General features: G+C 39.4%; 1 protein-coding gene across 2 annotated transcripts in view; it reads right to left on the bottom strand.

Annotated features, from left to right (window-relative positions):
* Nucleotides 1–16183: 16183 nt before the first annotated feature.
* The window catches only part of LOC135595181 (DNA polymerase I A, chloroplastic-like), a 49500-nt gene continuing 45552 nt past the window's right edge, over nucleotides 16184–20131 (bottom strand). Inside the window, exons 11-12 of one of the 2 annotated variants that reach the window (XM_065085752.1) lie at nucleotides 17189–17278; nucleotides 16184–16692 (exon numbers count right to left, since the gene is read on the bottom strand). In XM_065085752.1, coding sequence (XP_064941824.1) covers nucleotides 16531–16692; nucleotides 17189–17278 — 252 coding nt within the window. In that variant the 3' untranslated portion in view covers nucleotides 16184–16530. The remainder of the gene's footprint in view (nucleotides 16693–17188; nucleotides 17279–20131) is intronic. The other variant, XM_065085753.1, reaches the window with a different exon arrangement.

Raw genomic sequence — 20131 nt, 5'->3', positions numbered from 1 at the left:
CGACTATGGTAGTGGCAGCAGCGATGGCTACGACAGTTGTGTTTGAAAAAAAAAACGAAGGAATGAGAGTAAGAGAGAGCAGGTGACTATGCCTCTATATTCTGCATGAGCTGCAGTTGTGGAGGAAAAAGAGAAGACATGTGTAGAACACGGAACAGGGAGAGGATACGGAGGAAAAGTAGAAGGATTTGGGCTGACACCTTCTTTGGATCTTCGGATCAATATCTTTGAAAGGAAAGTGTTCCGATCCTTCCTATTGCAAGCTTTCTAATCTTTCCTTTTGCAAGTGTCCTGATCTTTCCTTACTGTAATTTGATCTCTACATTTGCTTTGAATATGAGAAACTTTAAATTGTTCCAGCCTTGCATTTGATATATCTCTTGTTTAGACGTAACGATTTGAATCTGTGCAACGTCTGATATTATGACCTTTTGATACTGAACTGCCTATAAGTCCTGTTGAAAACTTTGATTTATTCAAATCTTATTACATTGGAAACTAGACTCGTAGATCTTTCTTTTGATACCTAGATTAAAAGATTTAGAGTCCAAATGTCTACTCAGTTATCTATTGAATCCGACCCTTTGGATTATGCAAAACAATGATTTTGTTTTCTGACCTTTGGTTACTAAATCAATTGCAACTCTTTGTTGGAAACTTCGATTCATACGAGACTTATTTTATCTGAAAATAGATTGAAATATCTTTCTAATGATATATTTCTGAGTAAATTGGAGCACGATTGATAGTTTGAATCATTTGTTCAATGTGCCTCTTGAATTCTGCCAGAAATCGAGCTTTGGTCGATTTCGCATATTCTGGTTTCATTTATTTGGAAATTTACATCCTTTAGCTTTTTATTCAATTGAGCTTTATATTACTACTTTGAATTCTTGTATACTCGTGTCCTACATGTATTTGGATACCTAAATCTGTTATATAAACTTCATGTTTGTATCGTAATGTTTCATAAAGGCACATGTACATTTCGTTGTTCCGCATATGCTTCCGATATGTCTCAATTTATTGTTCACAATACCCTTTTGTACTCTGGTGTTTGTGGGATTATTTGGACCTTTGCCAGAAATGATAAAGGGTATGTGCTTAGATCCCGCGATGCTCTAGATTATGTTTGGTGGTCATTCAGAAATGGATAGACCATATTATGTTTGGAATCCCACTTCACCTTCTATCTGTTTGATATGAAATTCAGAGCCGAACTAGCACTTGGGCAGGGTGAGAGGGCTCGAGTAGGAAAGGGCTACCTGTGGATGGAGTCGAGAACTCATCACGGCGTGGAGCCACCACTGAGTTAAACCTCACATGCACTATGCTAGGGTACGACGTCTAAGCTTATGTTTCATATTTTGTATTGATATGTTCCAAAATGTTTCCTATGCCATTGATATACATCAAAATGCTTCGCATATCATTGATATGTTCCGAAATGTTCCATTTTCCATTGATATACTCCGGAACATCTCGTACGCTATTGATATGCTCCAATTACTTTGTGCTCCATTTGCTATGAACTGATATGTTCTGAAATGTCCTATTTGCCATTGATATACTCCGGAACATCTCGTACGCTATTTATATGCTCCAATTACTCTATGCTCTATTTGCTATGAACTGATATGTTCTGAAATGTCCTATTTGCCATTGATATGCTCCGGCACATCTCGTACGCTATTGATATGCTCCAATTACTCTATACTCCATTTGTTATGAACCAAATATGTTATGAATGAAATGACATTTGCGATTCTGTATCTAATGAGATGATATCCTTGAATCTCTTGGATTCTGTCTTGCATTGTGATATCTTGTTTGTTTGAAACTGTCCCTTCTCGTGCTATATATGCTTTGTTACTTGCTGAGCTGTTTTTAGCTCACTCCATTGTTATATAAATCTTTCAGGTCAGCTTGTCACTCTTTGAGATATTTGAATTGGGCTGAGGCAGTGGAGAGCTATTCTGAATTATGAGCAAGTCTTGTTGGTTATTATATTATTGTTGTATAAGCATATTTTGTATGTAATGAAATGTTGTCGATGAATCGAAATGGATATACTGTGTAAAAGTGTTTGAAGATCTCTCTTATTTAGAATTTCGGAATGTTAAGTCTAGTTTATGATGATATGAACTTGTGGTGAATAATTGGAGTTCTGATTGTATAATTTATTTAGCTTGTGGATTTATAAATGTTGTTCATGTTTGTCGAGTTTGGTTTGGGTTGCCATAAATGTGAATTATCGAGTGATGTGATATATGATTATAAACTGCACAGGTTTTATATATGTGAATTTGATAGAACGTTTTTCAGTGTCCTCAAATGTTAGTTTGGATCATGGATTGATTTGTATTGAAAAACTTTAAATATCATGGATATTTTGAAGGGCGTGACAATCTACCGCAGATCTAAAACTTTCATCCATAGCACTAAAACTCCACTAAACCACACCCTCAAACTGCACCCAAAATAGCCACAAAACAAGCCTAAACCGTAGCCTACATCTATCAATCTACCAACCCTTTCGACCATCACTTTTGTCAACCTATATATGTCTTTAACCCAACAATAAAAGAGATATCTTAATATCACAGATTTGGAGGCATATACTATGGTATCTAAGGAGGCAATCAATGCTAAATTCGAAGCTTTTGAGGCGTGAATAGAAGATAAGATTCGGACTCTTTTTACTGAACTCAGCTCTAACTAATCGCACCAAGCCCGAAGAGATGACTTCCAAGAGAGGGGAGATTCTATGATCGATCCCAACTATCCACGTATGAGGGTGAACTTCCCTAGATGGGAAGAAGGAGACCCGATTGGTTGGATCTCGTGTGCGGAGCTATATTTTCGGTACCACAAAACCGCAGACACATCTATGGTGAAAATTGCAACTATACATATTGAAGGGGATGCCATACAGTGGTTTGACTTGTTTGAACACACTCATAGAATCCTCTCATTGCAACAATTCAAAGAAGGACTACTGATCCGCTTCAGACCAACCGATTACGAGAACATTGATGGACAATTAGCAAAGATCCGACAAACCTCCACCATTCAGGAGTACCAAACTAGGTTTGAAATGTTATCTAATTAAACTCATGATTGGTCTCAAAAATAGCTATTAGGGACCTTCATTGAGGGCTTGAAGTCGGAGATCCAGGGAGAAGTTAAAGCGCAACAATCGTACACGCTTATGGCAGCCATCTCTTTCGTACGACTTCATGATGAGCGATTGAACCATGAAGCCTGGAGGACTATGGTCACTCCCCGACCAGCAATACTGAAGCCCTCAACCCCCCCTACTGTCAACCGAGTCCCTATACCTAAAAGGTTAACAAGAGAAGAGCTTCAGGGCGATCTGCGAAGGGGTTATGTTGGCATCGTGATGAGCCGTGGAGCCGTGAGCATTGTTGTAGTAAAGGGAGACTTCTTATAATTGAACCAGTAGAAAAAGAGGTCATTAAACATCCAGAAGAGAGCCTTGAATATAAAGAAGATGCGGAAGAAGAGCCACAACCGACCAACGTTATGGTACACGCACTAGTTGGCTACTCAAACCCGCAAACGATGAAAGTTGGAGGCCTTCTTAAACAATAACCGATCACTATTCTCATCGACACGGGCAGCACTAATAACTTCCTAAATAGTAAGGTTGTAGCTTGGATGGCACTCCATATTGAATGTTTCAGCAAGTCCGATGTAAAGGTCGCCGATGGCAGAACCCTAAAGTGCGACCAAAGATGCCCACGGTCGAAACTATTGCTATAGGACCAAGAGATAATTGCATATTTCTTCCTTCTCCCTCTTGATGATCATGAGGCCATGCTTGGAATTAAATGGTTGATAACATTAGGAGATGTTTCTTAGAATTTTATGAAACTAATTATGAAATTTTACAGTAAAGAGAAACAAGTGATATACTACACGGGAAACGTTGGGGCGACATAACGACGATTTACACACAACAAATGGAGAAGGTTTTGCATAAAGCATGCAGCGGTTTTTTTGTATAACTTGAGCAGCAAACTAAGAGAGAGCCAATAGAATTTGAAGATCCAAATCTACTTCCTTTGCTTGCTAAATTTTCATATATATTTGATGAACTGCGTAACCTACCTCTTACCCGTCAGCATGATCATTGTATAACGATTCTTCTAGGCAAATATCTAGCAAATACTCAACCATATCAGTATCCATATCTCCAGAAGGATGAAATAGAAAGGATTGTAAAATAGATGCTCAAAACAGGAGTTATTCGGCCAAGTTGCAGCCTCTATTATTCACCGATGCTACTTATACGTAAGAAGGACGGAACATGATGAATATGCGTTGATTATCAAGCTCTCAATGGCATAACCATCAAGGATAAATACCCTATTCCAGTAATAGATGAATTGCTAGATGAAAGGGAGCACAAATCTTCACAAAGCTGGACCCTTGATCTGGGTATCATCAAATACGAGTGTACGAAGAAGACATACCGAAAACCACCTTTTGAGCACACAATGACCATTATAAAATTGTGCTTTCTTCAATAAAAGGTAGAATATCTTGGGCATATCATATCAGAGGAAGGTGTGGTAGTGGACCCCTCCAAAATTGGAGCAATGCAGAACTGGCTGACCTCAAGGAACATAAAATTGCTATATGGCTTTCTCGGTTTAATAGGCAACTACCGCAAGTTCGTAAAAAATGATGGAAAGATTAGTACACCACTTACTTCCTTGCTGAAAAAAGATGCTTTCTAATGGTTGGACAAAGCCACTGCCGCCTTCGATAAACTTAAAGCTGCAATGATGACAATGCCCGTACTAGCGCTACTCGACTTCGGTAAAACTTTCGTTATTGAAGCTGATGCCTCCGGAGTCAGAATTGGTGTTGGACTAATGCAAGTTGGCCGCCCCCATGCTTATACTAGTAAGGCATTATCTCATTCCCATCTCAAAATAACTATTTATGATAAGGAGATACTCGCAATTATGCATGCGATGGACAAATGGAGATCGTTCTTGATCGGGCGATGCTTTCAAATCAAGACCAACCATAAAAGCCTAAAATATTTCTTAAAGCAGAAGATATCTTCCCCCGATCAGCAAAAATGAGTAACAAAGCTTCTTAAATATGATTATGAAATAATTTACGAAAAGGGGAAAGAGAATATTGTTGCAGATGCGCTTTTATGGCTACTCAAGCAAGCTAAATTTTTTACTATTTCACTTTTGACTAGCAACATCCTTAAGGATATTAAGAGGGAATGACAAGAAGATCCGGAGACCAATAAGATCAAAAAAAAAAAATTAGAGGAAGCACCATGCTCCGTGGCTCATTACAATTGGGACTCAAAAGAATTACATTATAAGGGAACTAAATTGAAAATGAGTATGACGTATCACTCGCAAACCAACGGCCAAACGGAAGTGGTAAACAGGTGCTTAGAGACAGCCCAAAGCCACCCACTAAATATGACTATCCAATAAGAACTCCATACCCAGTTGAGTGCCATTATTGATCGACGGATCGTGACTCGACGACGACAACCCACTACTGAAGTGCTAATACAGTGGGCGAACTTACCAGCAAAAGATGCCACTTGGGAGAACTATGACAACTTGAAGATCAAATTCCCAGAATTCATGAATTGTTAGCCTCGAGGATAAGGCTGATTTAAAGAGGGTGGGTCTGTTAGAACTCTAGCAAGGAGAGTCATAATTGAGAGGGGCATTTATGTAAAATATATCTAAACCGACCCCTATTAAAGAGGTGAAGAGGTCGGCTAGGGTTTGGAGGTTATTTCTTAGAAAAGAATTAGGAGTTGTAAAGGAATAGGAGTCTTGAGTAGGAGTCCTATTAGGAGTCTTGAGTAGGAGTCTTAATTAAGTAGGAGTCTTGAGTAGGAGTCCTATTAGGAGTTACGGTTTAGAAACCCTATAAATAGCCATGTATTCATGCTCTTTTGATAGACAATAAATGAATCTTTTCTACAGCATTTGAGAGTAACTTGAAGGGAGGAACCCCTATAGAGTTCCAAGGAGGCCGATCCCCTAAAGTGATCAACCCCAAGTTTAGAATCTGTAAGGGTTCTACTAGTGAATTAGTGTAGCGGAAAGATTACGTTGGTTTAAAAATCTTCGTTCGATTAAAAATGATTTCGACGAAAATCATTTCGGAGAGATGTTAACTTTTAAATCATATTCGTAAGCATAATGGAAGTAAAGCAAGTAAATAGTTTGCAATGAAGGTAAATAGCAAGAATAGATATGCAAACCAAGTTTTTATAGTGGTTCAGTCGCCATGACCTACATCCACTCCGCCGATTCCCCTTCCGTCGAGGCCATCAGCATCCACTAGTGATCTTCATTTAATAAGCGAAGATCAACCTCCTTCTTACAACTCTATTCTCCTTTTGCAGGCTTAGGAGAGAACCTTTATACCCCCTTTTTACAAAGCTTCCCTTACACTCTCCCTCAGAATGGTCTCTAAATTTTAGGAGGGACTCTATACTTTACAAGGGTTTTCAAACTCTAGAAACATAGAGTTTTTATTCACTTTTTTTGCTTCTCTATGCAGGAATATCTAGGGTATTTATAGACCCCAAATGGCTTCAAAAATGGAGCCAAAATTCAAATCCCCTAAAATTTCAGGGTACGGGCGGTACCACTGCCTGCATTGGGTAGTACCACCACCTGCAGCCTGACACTGAGTGATACCACCACCTAGTTTGGTGGTACCACTGCCTAGAAGACTGTGTAGGTGGTAACACCACCCAGACTAGTGGTACCACCGCATAACATAGTCTCGGAGATTGTGCCATGATGGTTTCACTTGTTTGGTCACTATTTGGGCTTTTCTCTTAGCCCAACACAGCCCAAACTGGGGCCCAACTATTCCCTAATTGGGTTGGCCCAATTCTAATCTCAATTATGTGCTAAATATGAATTTTAAGATATTTACTAAGCTAAACAAAGTCCATAAGTCTAGGTTTCTTCCGACAAGCTTCCGGTGATCTTCCGGCGAACTTCCAATGATCTCTTGGCAATGTTCCGGCGGACTCCGGCAAGCTCCTGGACTTACAATGATATTCTTGGCGAGTTCTAGTGAGCTTCTTTGGCAAGCTCCAGGGCTTCTTGGTCAATTCCGACAGAACTTCCGACGAACGTCCGGACTTCCGACGAACTCTCGAACTCCCAATGAAATTATGTTCTTGACTCCGGGACTTCATTTTGCTTTATGCCTTAATATCATAGTTAATACTGCACACATAAAAACTAACTTCGATCTAGACAATTATTACAAAGCTTGAATCATGTTGTTCGGCATGTCATTGGTTCATCGACACTTCGTCCGATTTTTCGGCGCATCGTCCTCTCTTGCGGCCTATTACCCAATCGGCCAGTTGACCTTCGCAACTCCAATATCCTTGGTGCAATATCTGCTCTTCTTGGCCCGATGCCTGAATTCACAGCCTGAAGCCTTCTACCGATACGTCGACCGATCCTCAGACTCGACATCCAATCTTCTGATATGTTTGCTCCGACCCAACATGATTCTTCCTGCTTCAATTGTCTCTCCTTGATCGAAGCTTCCTACTTCACTCAAAACATAGATTAAATTATAAAAAATATCAATTGGTTTCATCATCAAAATTCGAGATTCAACAATCATCTCCTTCTCTATCACTATGTCTTTAACCAAAGTAATAATCCTCTTATTTGGACAATCTAAAATAATATTTGAAGTATTTTCGATCACTTGGGATAGAGAAATTAGGTATTATTTTGCTGCCAACAGAACCTTTATGCTTATTTTACACTTTTGACACTACCTTATTTTGGAGAGTATGCTTGAAATTTCTTCCTTTCATATGGCCTTTTTTTGACCCATATTGAGAACTCTTTTCAAACTTTTGTTGCTTTTCAACTTTTAAAGTCAACTTGCTCACATCATTCAAAGACCAATATGGCTAGAGTTAAACCACTTTAGCAATCTCATATTTTAGACCTCCTTAGTATCTTGTAATTGTTTGCTTGTTCGGTTCCACAAGATCTCCTTTTAACATGAGATTATCAAACTCTATACTCCACACTAAGATATTTTTACTTGAAATCATTGATTTTGAGAAAGATTTCTTGTCTATAGTTGTTAGGTAAGTATTTCCTCTTCAACTCCCTTTTTATTTTCTATCATGTCATAATCTTACTCACCTCATGTTCTCTAAGCTTCTTTAGGCTTTCCCACCGAAAAGATACATTCCTTTTAAGTTTGAGTGCTACAAACTTTGTTGAATATCGTATTTTGATGATGAAACTACTTGATATATGTTTATGATTTAATCTGCGTTTTGAGTGACGCAGGATGCTTTGATCAGGATGAGACAATTAAAGCAGGAAAATCATGTTGTGCCGGAGGAACATGTCAGAAGATTGGACGTCGGGCCGGTGGATCGGTCGACGTATCGACAGAAGGCTTCGGGTCGTGGACTCGGGCATCGGGCCAAGAAGAGCGGGTATTGTGCCAAGGATATCGGAGTTGCGGAGTCAACTAACCGATTGGGCAATAGGCTGCAGGAAAGGACGATGCACCGAAGAATCGAACGAAGCGTCGAGGGACCAATGACATGCCGGACAACTTGGTTAATTGCTTAGGATTAATTGTCTCGATCGAAGTTTTTGTTTTTGTGTGTGCAGGATTAACTACGATGAAAGAAAGACAAGCAGCAGGAGTTGCGCCGGAGTCAAGTTCATGATCACATTGGGAGTTCGAGAGTTCGACGGAAGTTCGGACGGTCGTCGGAGGTTCTGCGAGAACAGATCCAAGAAGTCCAGAAGCTTGCCAAGCGAAGCTCGTCGGAACTTGCCAAGTGGATCGTCGCAAAGTCCAGGAGTTTGCCGGAAGTCCGCAGGAGCATCACCGAGGGTTCATCGGATGATCGACGGAAGTTCGCCGGAAACTCGCCGGAAGAAGCGATTGACGCACCGAAGCAAAGCTGCAGAAATTGTCTTAGATCTAATCGTAGTTAGCACGTTGATTAAGTTGAAAAATGGGAGGTGATCCCATTAACTTAATCTTGGGCCAATTGGGCCCGAATTCGTACTGGTTTGGGCCAAGTTTGGAGCCCAACCAGTGATCTGGAATAGTGCCAGGAGGTGCAACCGCCTAGGCCAGGAGGTGGCACCGCCTGGGCTAAGCCTCCCAGCGAGACTGGGCGGTGCAACCTCTCCAGCCGGGAGGTGGCACCGCCTGAGCTCAGTCTTCGAGCAAGACTGGGCGGTGCAACCTCCCTGACAGAGAGGTGGCACCGCCTGAGCTCAGTCTTCGAGCAAGACTGGGCGGTGCAACCTCCCTGGCAGAGAGGTGGCACCGCCTGAGCTCGGTCTTCGAGCTCTGCCAGGCGGTGCAACCTCTCCAGTCAGGAGGTGCAACCGCCTGATCCCGGAATTCCGGGATTTGATCGTTTTGAGCTCCAAATTTGAATTGGGTTGGGGCCTATAAATACCCCACCCATTCAGCACTGAGACAGCAAGAACACAAGCCGAAATCTTGATCTTTTCAGTGGTTCTTAGAGCTCAAAACTGCTAGTTTTCCTCCTCCTTCTGTTCTTCAAGTTTGAGTTGTAAAGTGAGGAGAGAAAACATTTGTAAGGGTTGTCTCCTAAGCCCATCAAAAGGAGTGAATCTGTAAGAGGGTAGTTGGCCTTCGCCTATTGAAGGAAGGCTTCTAGTTGACGTCGGTGACCTCATCGGTGGAGGAAGCCAAAAGTGGAGTAGGTCAAGACTGACCGAACCACTCTAAATCTCTGGTTTGCGTTTATTTTGAGCACTTTATCATTACTGCAAACCTCCTACTTAGCCTCTGCTCTCTGCGCTTTTACGAACGAATTCTGTGCAGTTTTCATTTACGTCTTGATTTCATTTACAACTGCAAACTGTCTTCTGCGCTTTTACGAACAAGGTTCTGTGCAGTTTACGTTTACGTCTTGATTTCATTTACAACTGCAAACTGTCTTCTGCGCTTTTACGAACAAGGTTATGTGCAGTTTACGTTTACGTCTTGATTCTGTTTATAACTGCAAACTGATTTCTGCGAACGAGTTTCTTTGCAGTTTACGTTTACGTCTTGATTCTGTTTATAACTGCAAACTGATTTCTGCGAACAAGTTTCTTTGCAGTTTACGTTTACGTCTTGATTCTGCTTAGACGTAAAACTATGTTTTAGACGTAAACTACTTTTGAACGTAAAACTACGTTTAGACGTAAAACTGCGTTTAGACGCAAACTGCGTTTAGACGTAAAACTACGTTTAGACGTAAAACTGTGTTTAGATGTAAATCTATTTTTTGCAGATTACTTTTTGAGCTGTACAACAGCAGCACATTGTCTTTATACTTCTGCTTAAACTGCGCTTAGACGCAAACTACGTTTTAGACGCAAACTGCGTTTAGAAAATCTGCGTTTAGACGTAAATCTGCGTTTAGACGTAAATCTGCGTTTTAGACGTAAAACTGCGTTTAGACGTAAACTACGTTTAAACGTAAAACTGTGTTTTAGACGTAAACTGAGTTTGGACGTAAATCTGCGTTTAGACGTAAATCTGCGTTTAGACGTAAATCTGCGTTTAGACGTAAAACTGCGTTTAGACGCAAACTGCATTTAAACGTAAATTGTGTTTAGACGTAAACTACGTTTAGACGTAAACTGCACTTAGTCATAAGTTATCTTTGAGTCGGCTTTTGCTTCAAAACTGATTTTTATCGAACGAACGCAGCTTTTGTTTTTAATCACTAAAAGATATCCGCTGCATTAATTCACCCCCCCCTCTTAGTGCTCTCGATCCTAACAAACTTTACCTTCTTTTATTCTAGTGGTTCATGAAAATTGAATATTTTTTCCACCATATTAAGCTAATCAATAAAGTCATCGACATTGATTTTACCTTCAAACTCCGGAATATCCAACTTTGGGTTGTATTTGTTCTACCACTTATCTTGATCTATATTCCTTGCACGATGTCTTCCCAACTCCTTTGGGTGAGGAGGTGTCTCATCAACAGAAATATACTTTTGGGCATCATCTTCATTATGGTTGTTTTTATTTTGAAGTTCTTCAATGATTTCATTTTTTTCATGTAGACTATGTAGCAATCTTTATAGCAGCCTCAAGGACTCAACATTATCTTCATGGCCGCTACCTTCACCAACTACATCTTTTCCATTCCATCTTATCATGATCTCTAACCTTTTGGCTTTAATATCGGGCTAATATGGAATGGATTTTGAAAGAAAGCCAACAATATAGTTGTAATTATTGAAATAAGTTTTTTGGATTGAAAATGAATAAACTTACGATAAAATTTTAATAAAATTGATAAATAGCTCACCACCGAGTTTAAAATCACAAAAGGATACAGAAAGTTCATCAGCCCATGAATAATAAACAATGATACATAACTGAAAACAAAAGAATCACCACTCAAACAAGCATCCAAAAGATATAGAGTTTAAGAGAGAAGTCAAAGAGAATTTCTACCAATATCATTAATTTCTAAACTTCTTTCTAACCCTAAAATATTAAAATAAAAATCAATGCATAAAATAACCATTCATGCATAGAAAACTACAAAATTAAGTATTTAACAGTTAATAACTAACTCCTTTAGTGAATTCCTTGATCATAAAAAAAGTATCCTAAAACATATTTAACTTTGTCTAAAGAATATACTCATAAACTATTATATCTGAGTGGGGTGGGTTAAAGGCTATAAGACAACATTGTGGATAATAAAAAATATCATAGGATCAACAAAATCCACACAAACTGATTATAATAAGTTAGACACTCCCATGTCAAACTGCTAACCATCTAGTTTTGTTATTAATGTGGTATCATATTCAATTTTCAAGGGCAAGGTACTGTATCAGCGTATCAGATATTGAATTTCAATAGTTGTTTTCAAGATGTTAAATTTGAATAGCTATTTTTTCTTTTATTTTATTTCCTGCAAATATAAGTTTTGATGTGTTTTAATTTTATTGACAAACATGACATTTACACGTCGACATGAATTCAAAACTTATCACTAGTATAATATTGTACTAACCAACCTGATTTTAAAAAAAAATCACAAATCTCGAATTAAAAAAGAGGTTCTCTTTGTTTGGCCGTTCTCTTATTGAGAACCCCTCAATCCGAAGTAAGCTCGGTGAAATTTATCTAATACGTAAATGTCTTGTGAAGCAATACTATTAACTACAAACGAGAGAATTTAATAGTATCATGCCTTAAAAGCCTCATATCAAGCGTGAAAGAGAGAAAAATGTTTACTTGCATTGTACATATAGTAACCCCTATTTTCTAATGATGTTCATATTTAGATCTATTTTCAAGTTCAATATTGCTTGCAGACGCTGAGATTAATATATATATATATATATATATATATATATATATATATATATATATATATATATATATATATATATATATATATATATATATATATAATATATATATATATATATATATATATATCCCCTAATTTTGCTTTTGCATTATTACCCCACCAAGAAGTCTTCACTGACTTCTCTGCCCTTCCATAATTGAAATTTTCTTCAAAGAAAACCACCTGATCGTAGCAGTAAGCATCTCACATCGGAAAAATCAGGCTTGTTATTTCCTATTGGAACTATAAAAAAGGGTTTGGGCTTTGAAGTCAGATACACCACAAGTGGCACCACAAGAAAAACTTAAGTGTTTGTTTTGGGTTTAAGTCCACACTCAGTTAAATAGTTTGGGCTTATAGTTTGGGTTTTTCTTGTTTAGTACTTTTGGGTGTTTTATGGCCTAGGAACATCTTCCTGCTCCTCCTTCGTCCATGGATGTAGGTCAAGTCAATTGATCGAACCACGTAAATCTGGTATTCTTGTCGATTTTATTCTTTTCGCTTTATTGTCTTTGTTGGGTTGCTAAAAGTATCCTTTGATAAATTTCCTGGGGCTAGCTCTAACAAACGGGTATAAGAGCTTGGTTTCAAGATCTTTTGGCAACGATGACAATAACAAAGATTGTTGTCGAGAAATTCGACAGAAATGTCAACTTCGGCATGTGGCAACCCAAGATGGAGGTCATTCTGATTCAAGACGGAGTTGATTTGGCACTACAGGAAGCTGAGAACATTCCAGATGATATATCAAAGGAAGCAATGGATAAGAAGGCCCGATCAAGCATCATTCTAAATCTCTCTGACGAGGTTTTACGGGAGGTAGCTACGGAGACTACGGCTAAGAGCATGTGGGACAAGCTTAAAGCCTTGTACATGAAGAGGACAGTGGAGAATCGTCTCTACTTGAAGCAGAGTTTGTATATGCTTCGGATGACTGAAGGTACATCTATACTCTCACATCTTGATAAATTTGATTCCTTGATTATGGATTTGGAGAATATAGATGCAAAAATTGATGACGAGGATAAGGCCCTATTACTCTTGTGTTCTCTTTTCCAATCTTTTAAGCATTTCCGTGATACTTTGATTTATGGAAAAGAAATAGTTTCGTATCAAGAAATTAAATCTGCACTGAAATCTAAGGAGCAGATAGACAGGAATATCATTGGGGAAAATAGAGAGAATCAGGATGAAGGTCTGGGTGTTAGGGGGAGAATGGATAAAAGAAAATTTGATAGTAGTAGATCTAAATCTAGATCTAAATCCAGACATAGAAATTTAGAATGCAGATATTGTCATAAAATGAGGCACATTAAGACTGATTGCTTTAAATTGAAAAATAAATTAAAGCAAAAGGAAAAATTTGTTGAGAAAACTATTGAATCCGCTGAAGCTAGTGTAGCAACTGATGAGAATGTTGGAAATATTTTCTCTGCTATTGATGACAGGACGAGATCTAAAAATAAATGGATTTTAGATTCTGGTTGTTCTTATCACATGTGTCCTAATAGATATTTGTTTTCCACATATGAATCTTGTAATGGTGGAATTGTTTTGATGGGCAATAATGCAGCATGTGATGTTGGTAGAGGAACAATCCGAATTAAAATGCATGATGGTATTGTGAAGACGCTCACTAATGTTAGACATGCTCCTGATTTAAAAAAAAATCTCATCTCTTTAGGCACCCTAGAGGCCCTTGGGTGTAAATACACAACTGAATGTGGAGTTATGAAAGTTTCTAGAAGTGCTCTTGTTGTTATGAAAGCTTGTAGGTCTGGTAGCTTATATATTCTGCAGGGAACTACTATCATAGGCTCGATTGCAGTCTCATCATTATCATTGTCTGATTCTGACATCACCAAATTATGGCATATGCGTTTGGGTCATATGAGCGAAAAAGGTTTGAGCATATTGAGCAAAAGGGGTCTACTTTGTGGACAAAGTATTGGGCCACTAGATTTTTGTGAACACTGCATTTTTGGAAAGCAGAAAAGAGTCAGCTTCAATTCTCCGACAGTTCACAAAACGAAAGGTACTCTTGACTATATTCATTCAGACCTTTGGGGTCTAGCTCATGTTCAGTCTAAGGGTGGTGCCAGGCATATGTTGACTTTCATTGATGATTATTCCAGAAAAGTTTGGGTTTATTTTTTGAAGCATAAAAATGATATTTTTCTAACCTTTAAACAATGGAAGGCTTTGATTGAGAAGCAAACAGGTAAACAGATTAAGCGGCTTCGAACAGATAATGGCATGGAATTTTGTGAAGGTGACTTTGATGAATTCTACAAAAATGAAGGAATCATTCGGCATCGCACTATTAGGATGATGCCTCAACAAAATGGTGTGGCCGAACGTATGAACAGAACACTCTTTGAGAGAGCAAGGTGTATGATCTCAAATGCAGGGTTGACAAAGGGCTTTTGGGCAGAGGCAATTAATATGGCCTGTTACGTTGTCAACCGCGCTCCTTCTGCAGCACTTAACTTTAAAACTCCGGAGGAAGTTTGGTCAGGTACTCCTGCTGATTACTCTGATTTAAAAATTTTTGGGTGTCCAACATACATGCATGTAAATGAAGAAAAATTAGAGCCTCGAGCTAAAAAGTGCATTTTCCTTGGGTATGCTTCTGGAGTGAAAGGATACAGATTATGGTGTTCTGATCACAAATCCCCAAAATTTATAATCAGTAGAGATGTTACTTTTGACGAATTGTCTATGTTATCTTCTAAAGAAGAATCTATTAGTTGTACAAATGATAGTGCGCAGAAGCAGGTGGAGCTTGAGATTGGTAGTTCAGATTCTTTTTAGTTTAACTCTTCTACTCAAAGAATATCAGTAGATGATCCCGAGTCTACTGACGTAGATGATCCAAATGAAGAGCAATATTCAATAGCCAAGGATAGACCACGGAGAGATATTCGACCACCACAAAGATATACAAATTTGGTTGCATATGCTTTGTCTGTTGCAAAAGAAACAAGTGAAGTTGGTGAGCCTACTTCCTACTCAGATGTAGTTTCTTGTGATAATTCCGCTAAGTGATTGATTGCGATGAATGAAGAAATTGAATCTCTCCATCGGAATAGAACTTGGGATCTTGTGAAGCCGCCTTCGGGTAAGAAAATTGTTGGATAAAAATGGGATACTATTGCTGAGGGAAAGGTCCTTGTTCAGAAAATTCATACGAAGGACAATTCAGTTGATATGCTTACGAAGCCTCTTCCGGTTTACAAGTTCAAATAGTGCTTGAACTTGATTGGTGTTCATTATTGGTGATTGCCCGTTGGGGCTTTTGTGAAGAAGATGGAGCAAGTTTTGTTAGGACATACCAAGGTGGAGATTTGTTAGTTTGGCAAGTCCCATAGTCCCACATCAGAAAAATCAAGCTTGTTATCTCCTATTGGAACTATAAATAAGGGTCTGAACTTTGAAGTCAGATACATAAATCAATTGATCGAACCACATAAATCTAGTGTTCTTGTCACTTTTATTCTTTTCGCTTTATTGTCTTTATTGAGTTGCCAAAATTATCCTTTGATAAATTTCCTAGGGCTAGCTCAAACAGGAACAAGTTTTGATTCATTTGTGCTGACATTCTCAGCAAGAAAGTATAGCTAAAATTATGCTGAAGTCTGGCTAAGCATGGGAAATGCATTGTTGATATAATCCACCTTCCCCAAACTCCAAACAAGAATCCATGAGCATCCATCTGATGCCGACAACATCAGCACAAAAAAAGCATTGGAATTTTCATAAGATCAATGGATCACTGAACAAACTATCACAAAAATTGTAATTTGTCCCAGAACCTCCTCTAACAATATGTATTTCAACTTACAAATACACAACTTACACAAAATCTAGAGAAATTAATTCAACACCAACACCAACGTACAAATGAGGCAAAGCCATCGTTTCGCTAATGGTTCCTGCCCGTGAACCTCCTACATTGTCTTGCCAATACCTGGCTCAGAATTGCTGAAGCCTTGACCGCTGTCTCGTAGCATGTGCACTAGTCTTCAGATTGGGTTCATGGATCAAATTCAGGTTCTGATACCTGGCGCTCATTTGTTACTTGGCTGCATACCAGTTCTGGGCACACTTTGCATCCACAGCAAGATCGACCTTAAGAAAGTTTGTGCCGTAGAAAGGTTTGGACATGCACTCAACAACTATGGCCTTGGCAAGCTCGGCCGACTCCGTAGGGCCTTCCAGTATCATTTCATCATGAACCTGGTTTTCCAGTAATATATTGTTAAGCAAACTTTCCTGTTTATCATAAAAGATACGAGCAATGATCTAGAAAATACATAATCAGGCAAGAAAAATCCAGCATCTTCTTAATAATGCATGCTATATATAGAACCATTGCAGCACCCAACTTAAGGAAAGGCATGGAGGCATGGGTTAGGACCAAGAAATGAAAATTAAGACATGAGAACAAAAGCTTTTTCTATGGCATTCTCATCAGGCTGACACAGGCATGACAAAAATTTCCAAGAAAAAAGAGATCCTGCACATGACTATGACCACCGGTTATTGGATGACTGTGTTGGAGGGCTTTGAGTGAGTTGATAAGAAGTTGCAGAGGACTAGTGCCATCCTAGGAAAAGCAAACTAAGATATTACAATCTCGAGGGATTGGCTAAATCATAAGGAAATTTGTTTTTATGTCCCATTAAGTGATTGATTCATATTTGAAAACTCAAAATTTGTATATGATATGAACCTGCAGCACGAGTTTCCATCCAAGCTCCTTCAGACAAATGTTCCTGTCTATCTCGAGCATCGCGCACATGGCAACATCTGCTGCACTTCCCTATTAAAATAAATAAGGACAGAGTACAAAAGTTGCATGAGATTGCTAAAAGCATCTAGTATCTCAAGAAGTAACTCCCAAAAATAGTGAGAACACATTCTTCTGTTTTTTATTATTTTTCTAAGACATTACAGTACATCAATTTCATATTGAAATAAGAATCATGTCATTTATTTGAGATGGTTGCAAAAGAATCAAGCATGACATATAAAGAGAACAAAAAAGAAAAAGTAAAATCCAATTAAACATCAATCAGAAAAATAAAAGACAAATACAACTACAGTTTACATAATATAGTCACACCAATCAGCTCCCTTTCATTATTTACAGAAATTATCACTGTAAAAATTTTACTTAATTCATTTACTGGGCACACCAGTTCCTTGCTAGGATGTACTGCTGACCAGCAAGATAATGTAAAAGCTTTAGGAGGTGCTGGACCCAAGCAGAAAAAACTTTTATTTATACAATGCTTCAACGATTTGATTCGCGGGGAGAAGAAAACGAGGTTTCTTCTCCTCACGTTGTCATGGACAAAACTATAAACAGGGTGTTTGGTATAATGCTTATGTATGTCTGTGTCTTTCGGTTTTGTTCATGCTTTGCACAGCATGTAAAAGGCTAACAGAAGGCTTAGCAGCCCCATTTCCTTTGGTTTTATTAGCTGTCCTAAGCTTACAAATAAAGGTTGTGTTATGTGAGCACTTGTGGGGATCTCAGTCTGTAATGGACTATTTTAGACCCTTTGTTATGCGATCATTCAGAGCTTGTGAAGTCTGTTTATAATTTGTATTGGCTATAAAATATTTGCTAAAATGATTACTTGTGGATCCCGAATGAGACGTTTTCTCTAACCTGTTTTCTCTTTTGTAGGTCCTAAGGGACCATAGAAGGTTTCAGGGAGGCTGACCTTTGCGGACGGACATGCAAGATACCGCACGACTTAGGCAAAACTAGCTAAGTGCATGACATCTGGTATCGGAGTGGGACAAGCACACATAAAAACACTTGACAAGAAAACGTGGGGGACCTAGCGGGGTTGCATTGAGGGCAGCCAGCACGAGCGACCGTTTGGGGGAAACGAGCATGGAGATGTAGGGAAAAAAAGTTGCTCAGAAGAACGAGCATCTGAGATTGGCATTCAGAGGAATTGCCAACCCTTCGCGTAAGAGGCACCATGAGGACAAGCAAACTAGGAAGAATACGTAGTGCACAAAGGTTGGAATGGCTGAATTCAAGCTACAGCTCGACATTGGCAATCATACTTGATAGTGCTCAAGGCAAGCGAGGCGCTTGGTAAAGGATGAGACCATGCAAAGTGGAAAGAGTTGTGCAAAGCTCACTAAGGTGAGAGGAATTGCTAACTCGAAGAATTCGATATTCATTCAAGAACTTGTATGCGGACGATGGAATGTTCGTGCCCATCCCATGGCGACCGAAACTCAGCGCCATGGAGCATTAAAACTTTCTCTTTGGCATGAGAAAAATACGTCCGTAAGAGGCTAAAGTGTGCAACGAGTTCAGCATATTGTTAAGCCTTGAGGGGTACAACAGGGGTTGTATTAGCGAGGAGTCCCAATCTAGCAAGTGCATTTACGAGGGCAGAACAATGCACAACTTATTTAGCAAGGCAGAGTAGTCCAAGGGGATGATGGCCTCCGAAACTTACAAAGGGAAGGATGTGAAGAGAGAAGTTGCTCCAATGAGACAGATACCTTGGAGGAATAAGTCCCGGTTCTCCAGAAAGAGAATCATATGCAACGGACCGCACATGTTGAGAAGTACCTCAAGACAATAACTCCACAAAGCTCAACGGACCGAGCAAGTAGTGAGGAGTCATCGCATGATCTCACCTGAGATAATGCATTGGTGGATGTAGTGTGAGATCAAGTAGGGGAGTGACCCAAGTCAACACAAAATGAAAGCATACTTGGAGCCGATATGGAGATCAGACTCAATGTAGGGTTGACCCGTGCAATGGTGGGCACGAGAGCCACCATCAACTCAATGCAAATCGAGGAGCGGAGCAACTTGGGTGTAACTTGGTAAAGTACCCAAGTCAACATGAAGAGAGTCGACATAGAAGATGGAACATAGAGCGAAGGCACGAAGCTTTCCTTGAACAAAGGTCAAGGACATGAACTCTTGTAGAGGCAAGAGCGAGATCATGTCGTTCCATGGGTCCTTCATTCTGATGGAGTGGACTAATCCTACATGGTGCCAAAGACAACGGGAGCTTCGAGGCATATGCACCCTATCTCAGAGAAGCATTTGATGAAGGAACCAAGGTGACTCAACTTGCGGAGGCGAAGTTAAGTTCAGAAGGCCTTGGCACGGGACAAAAGGACGCAGAGGCGGGTACTCTTAAAGAATACACCACAATGCTATCATTCAAGTTGCCATGAAGGAACAGGTGCGTAGCGGAGATTGTGCTAGTGGATGCAAAGGCCCAGGATCTAGACAATGGTGCACCAATTTCAGCGTAATTGATGGACTTCGGGAGCTACTAAGTGCAAGCGACGAACTGTCCTAGAGCTGTGCTTCGTCTAGGTGTGACCCGAGAGCTGGTGGACGAAGGTCGATTGCTAAAGTGATCAGAATCGAAGTGGAAGAGGCCTTGCGATGTGTTGGCAGAGGCCACACATGGAAGGATCGCAATCCGAGTTCATCCCACAATGATCAGAATGTAACAGAGATATCACTAGGAGGCGACATGGTGCAGCGGATCGTGATAGAATAGTTCGTGACAATGCGATGCACACGAAATGGTCCCGCGAGAGACTAGATTATATGGAGGTATAATCAAGAGCTACTAGGACTCCACTTCGGTGAACACGACGACAAGAAAGGCTA

This window comes from Musa acuminata, chromosome BXJ1-10 (assembly GCF_036884655.1).
Source record: "Musa acuminata AAA Group cultivar baxijiao chromosome BXJ1-10, Cavendish_Baxijiao_AAA, whole genome shotgun sequence".
Taxonomy (NCBI): domain Eukaryota; kingdom Viridiplantae; phylum Streptophyta; class Magnoliopsida; order Zingiberales; family Musaceae; genus Musa; species Musa acuminata.
The sequence above is the reverse complement of the archived record's forward strand: the minus strand, read 5'-3'. Positions and strand labels throughout refer to the sequence as shown.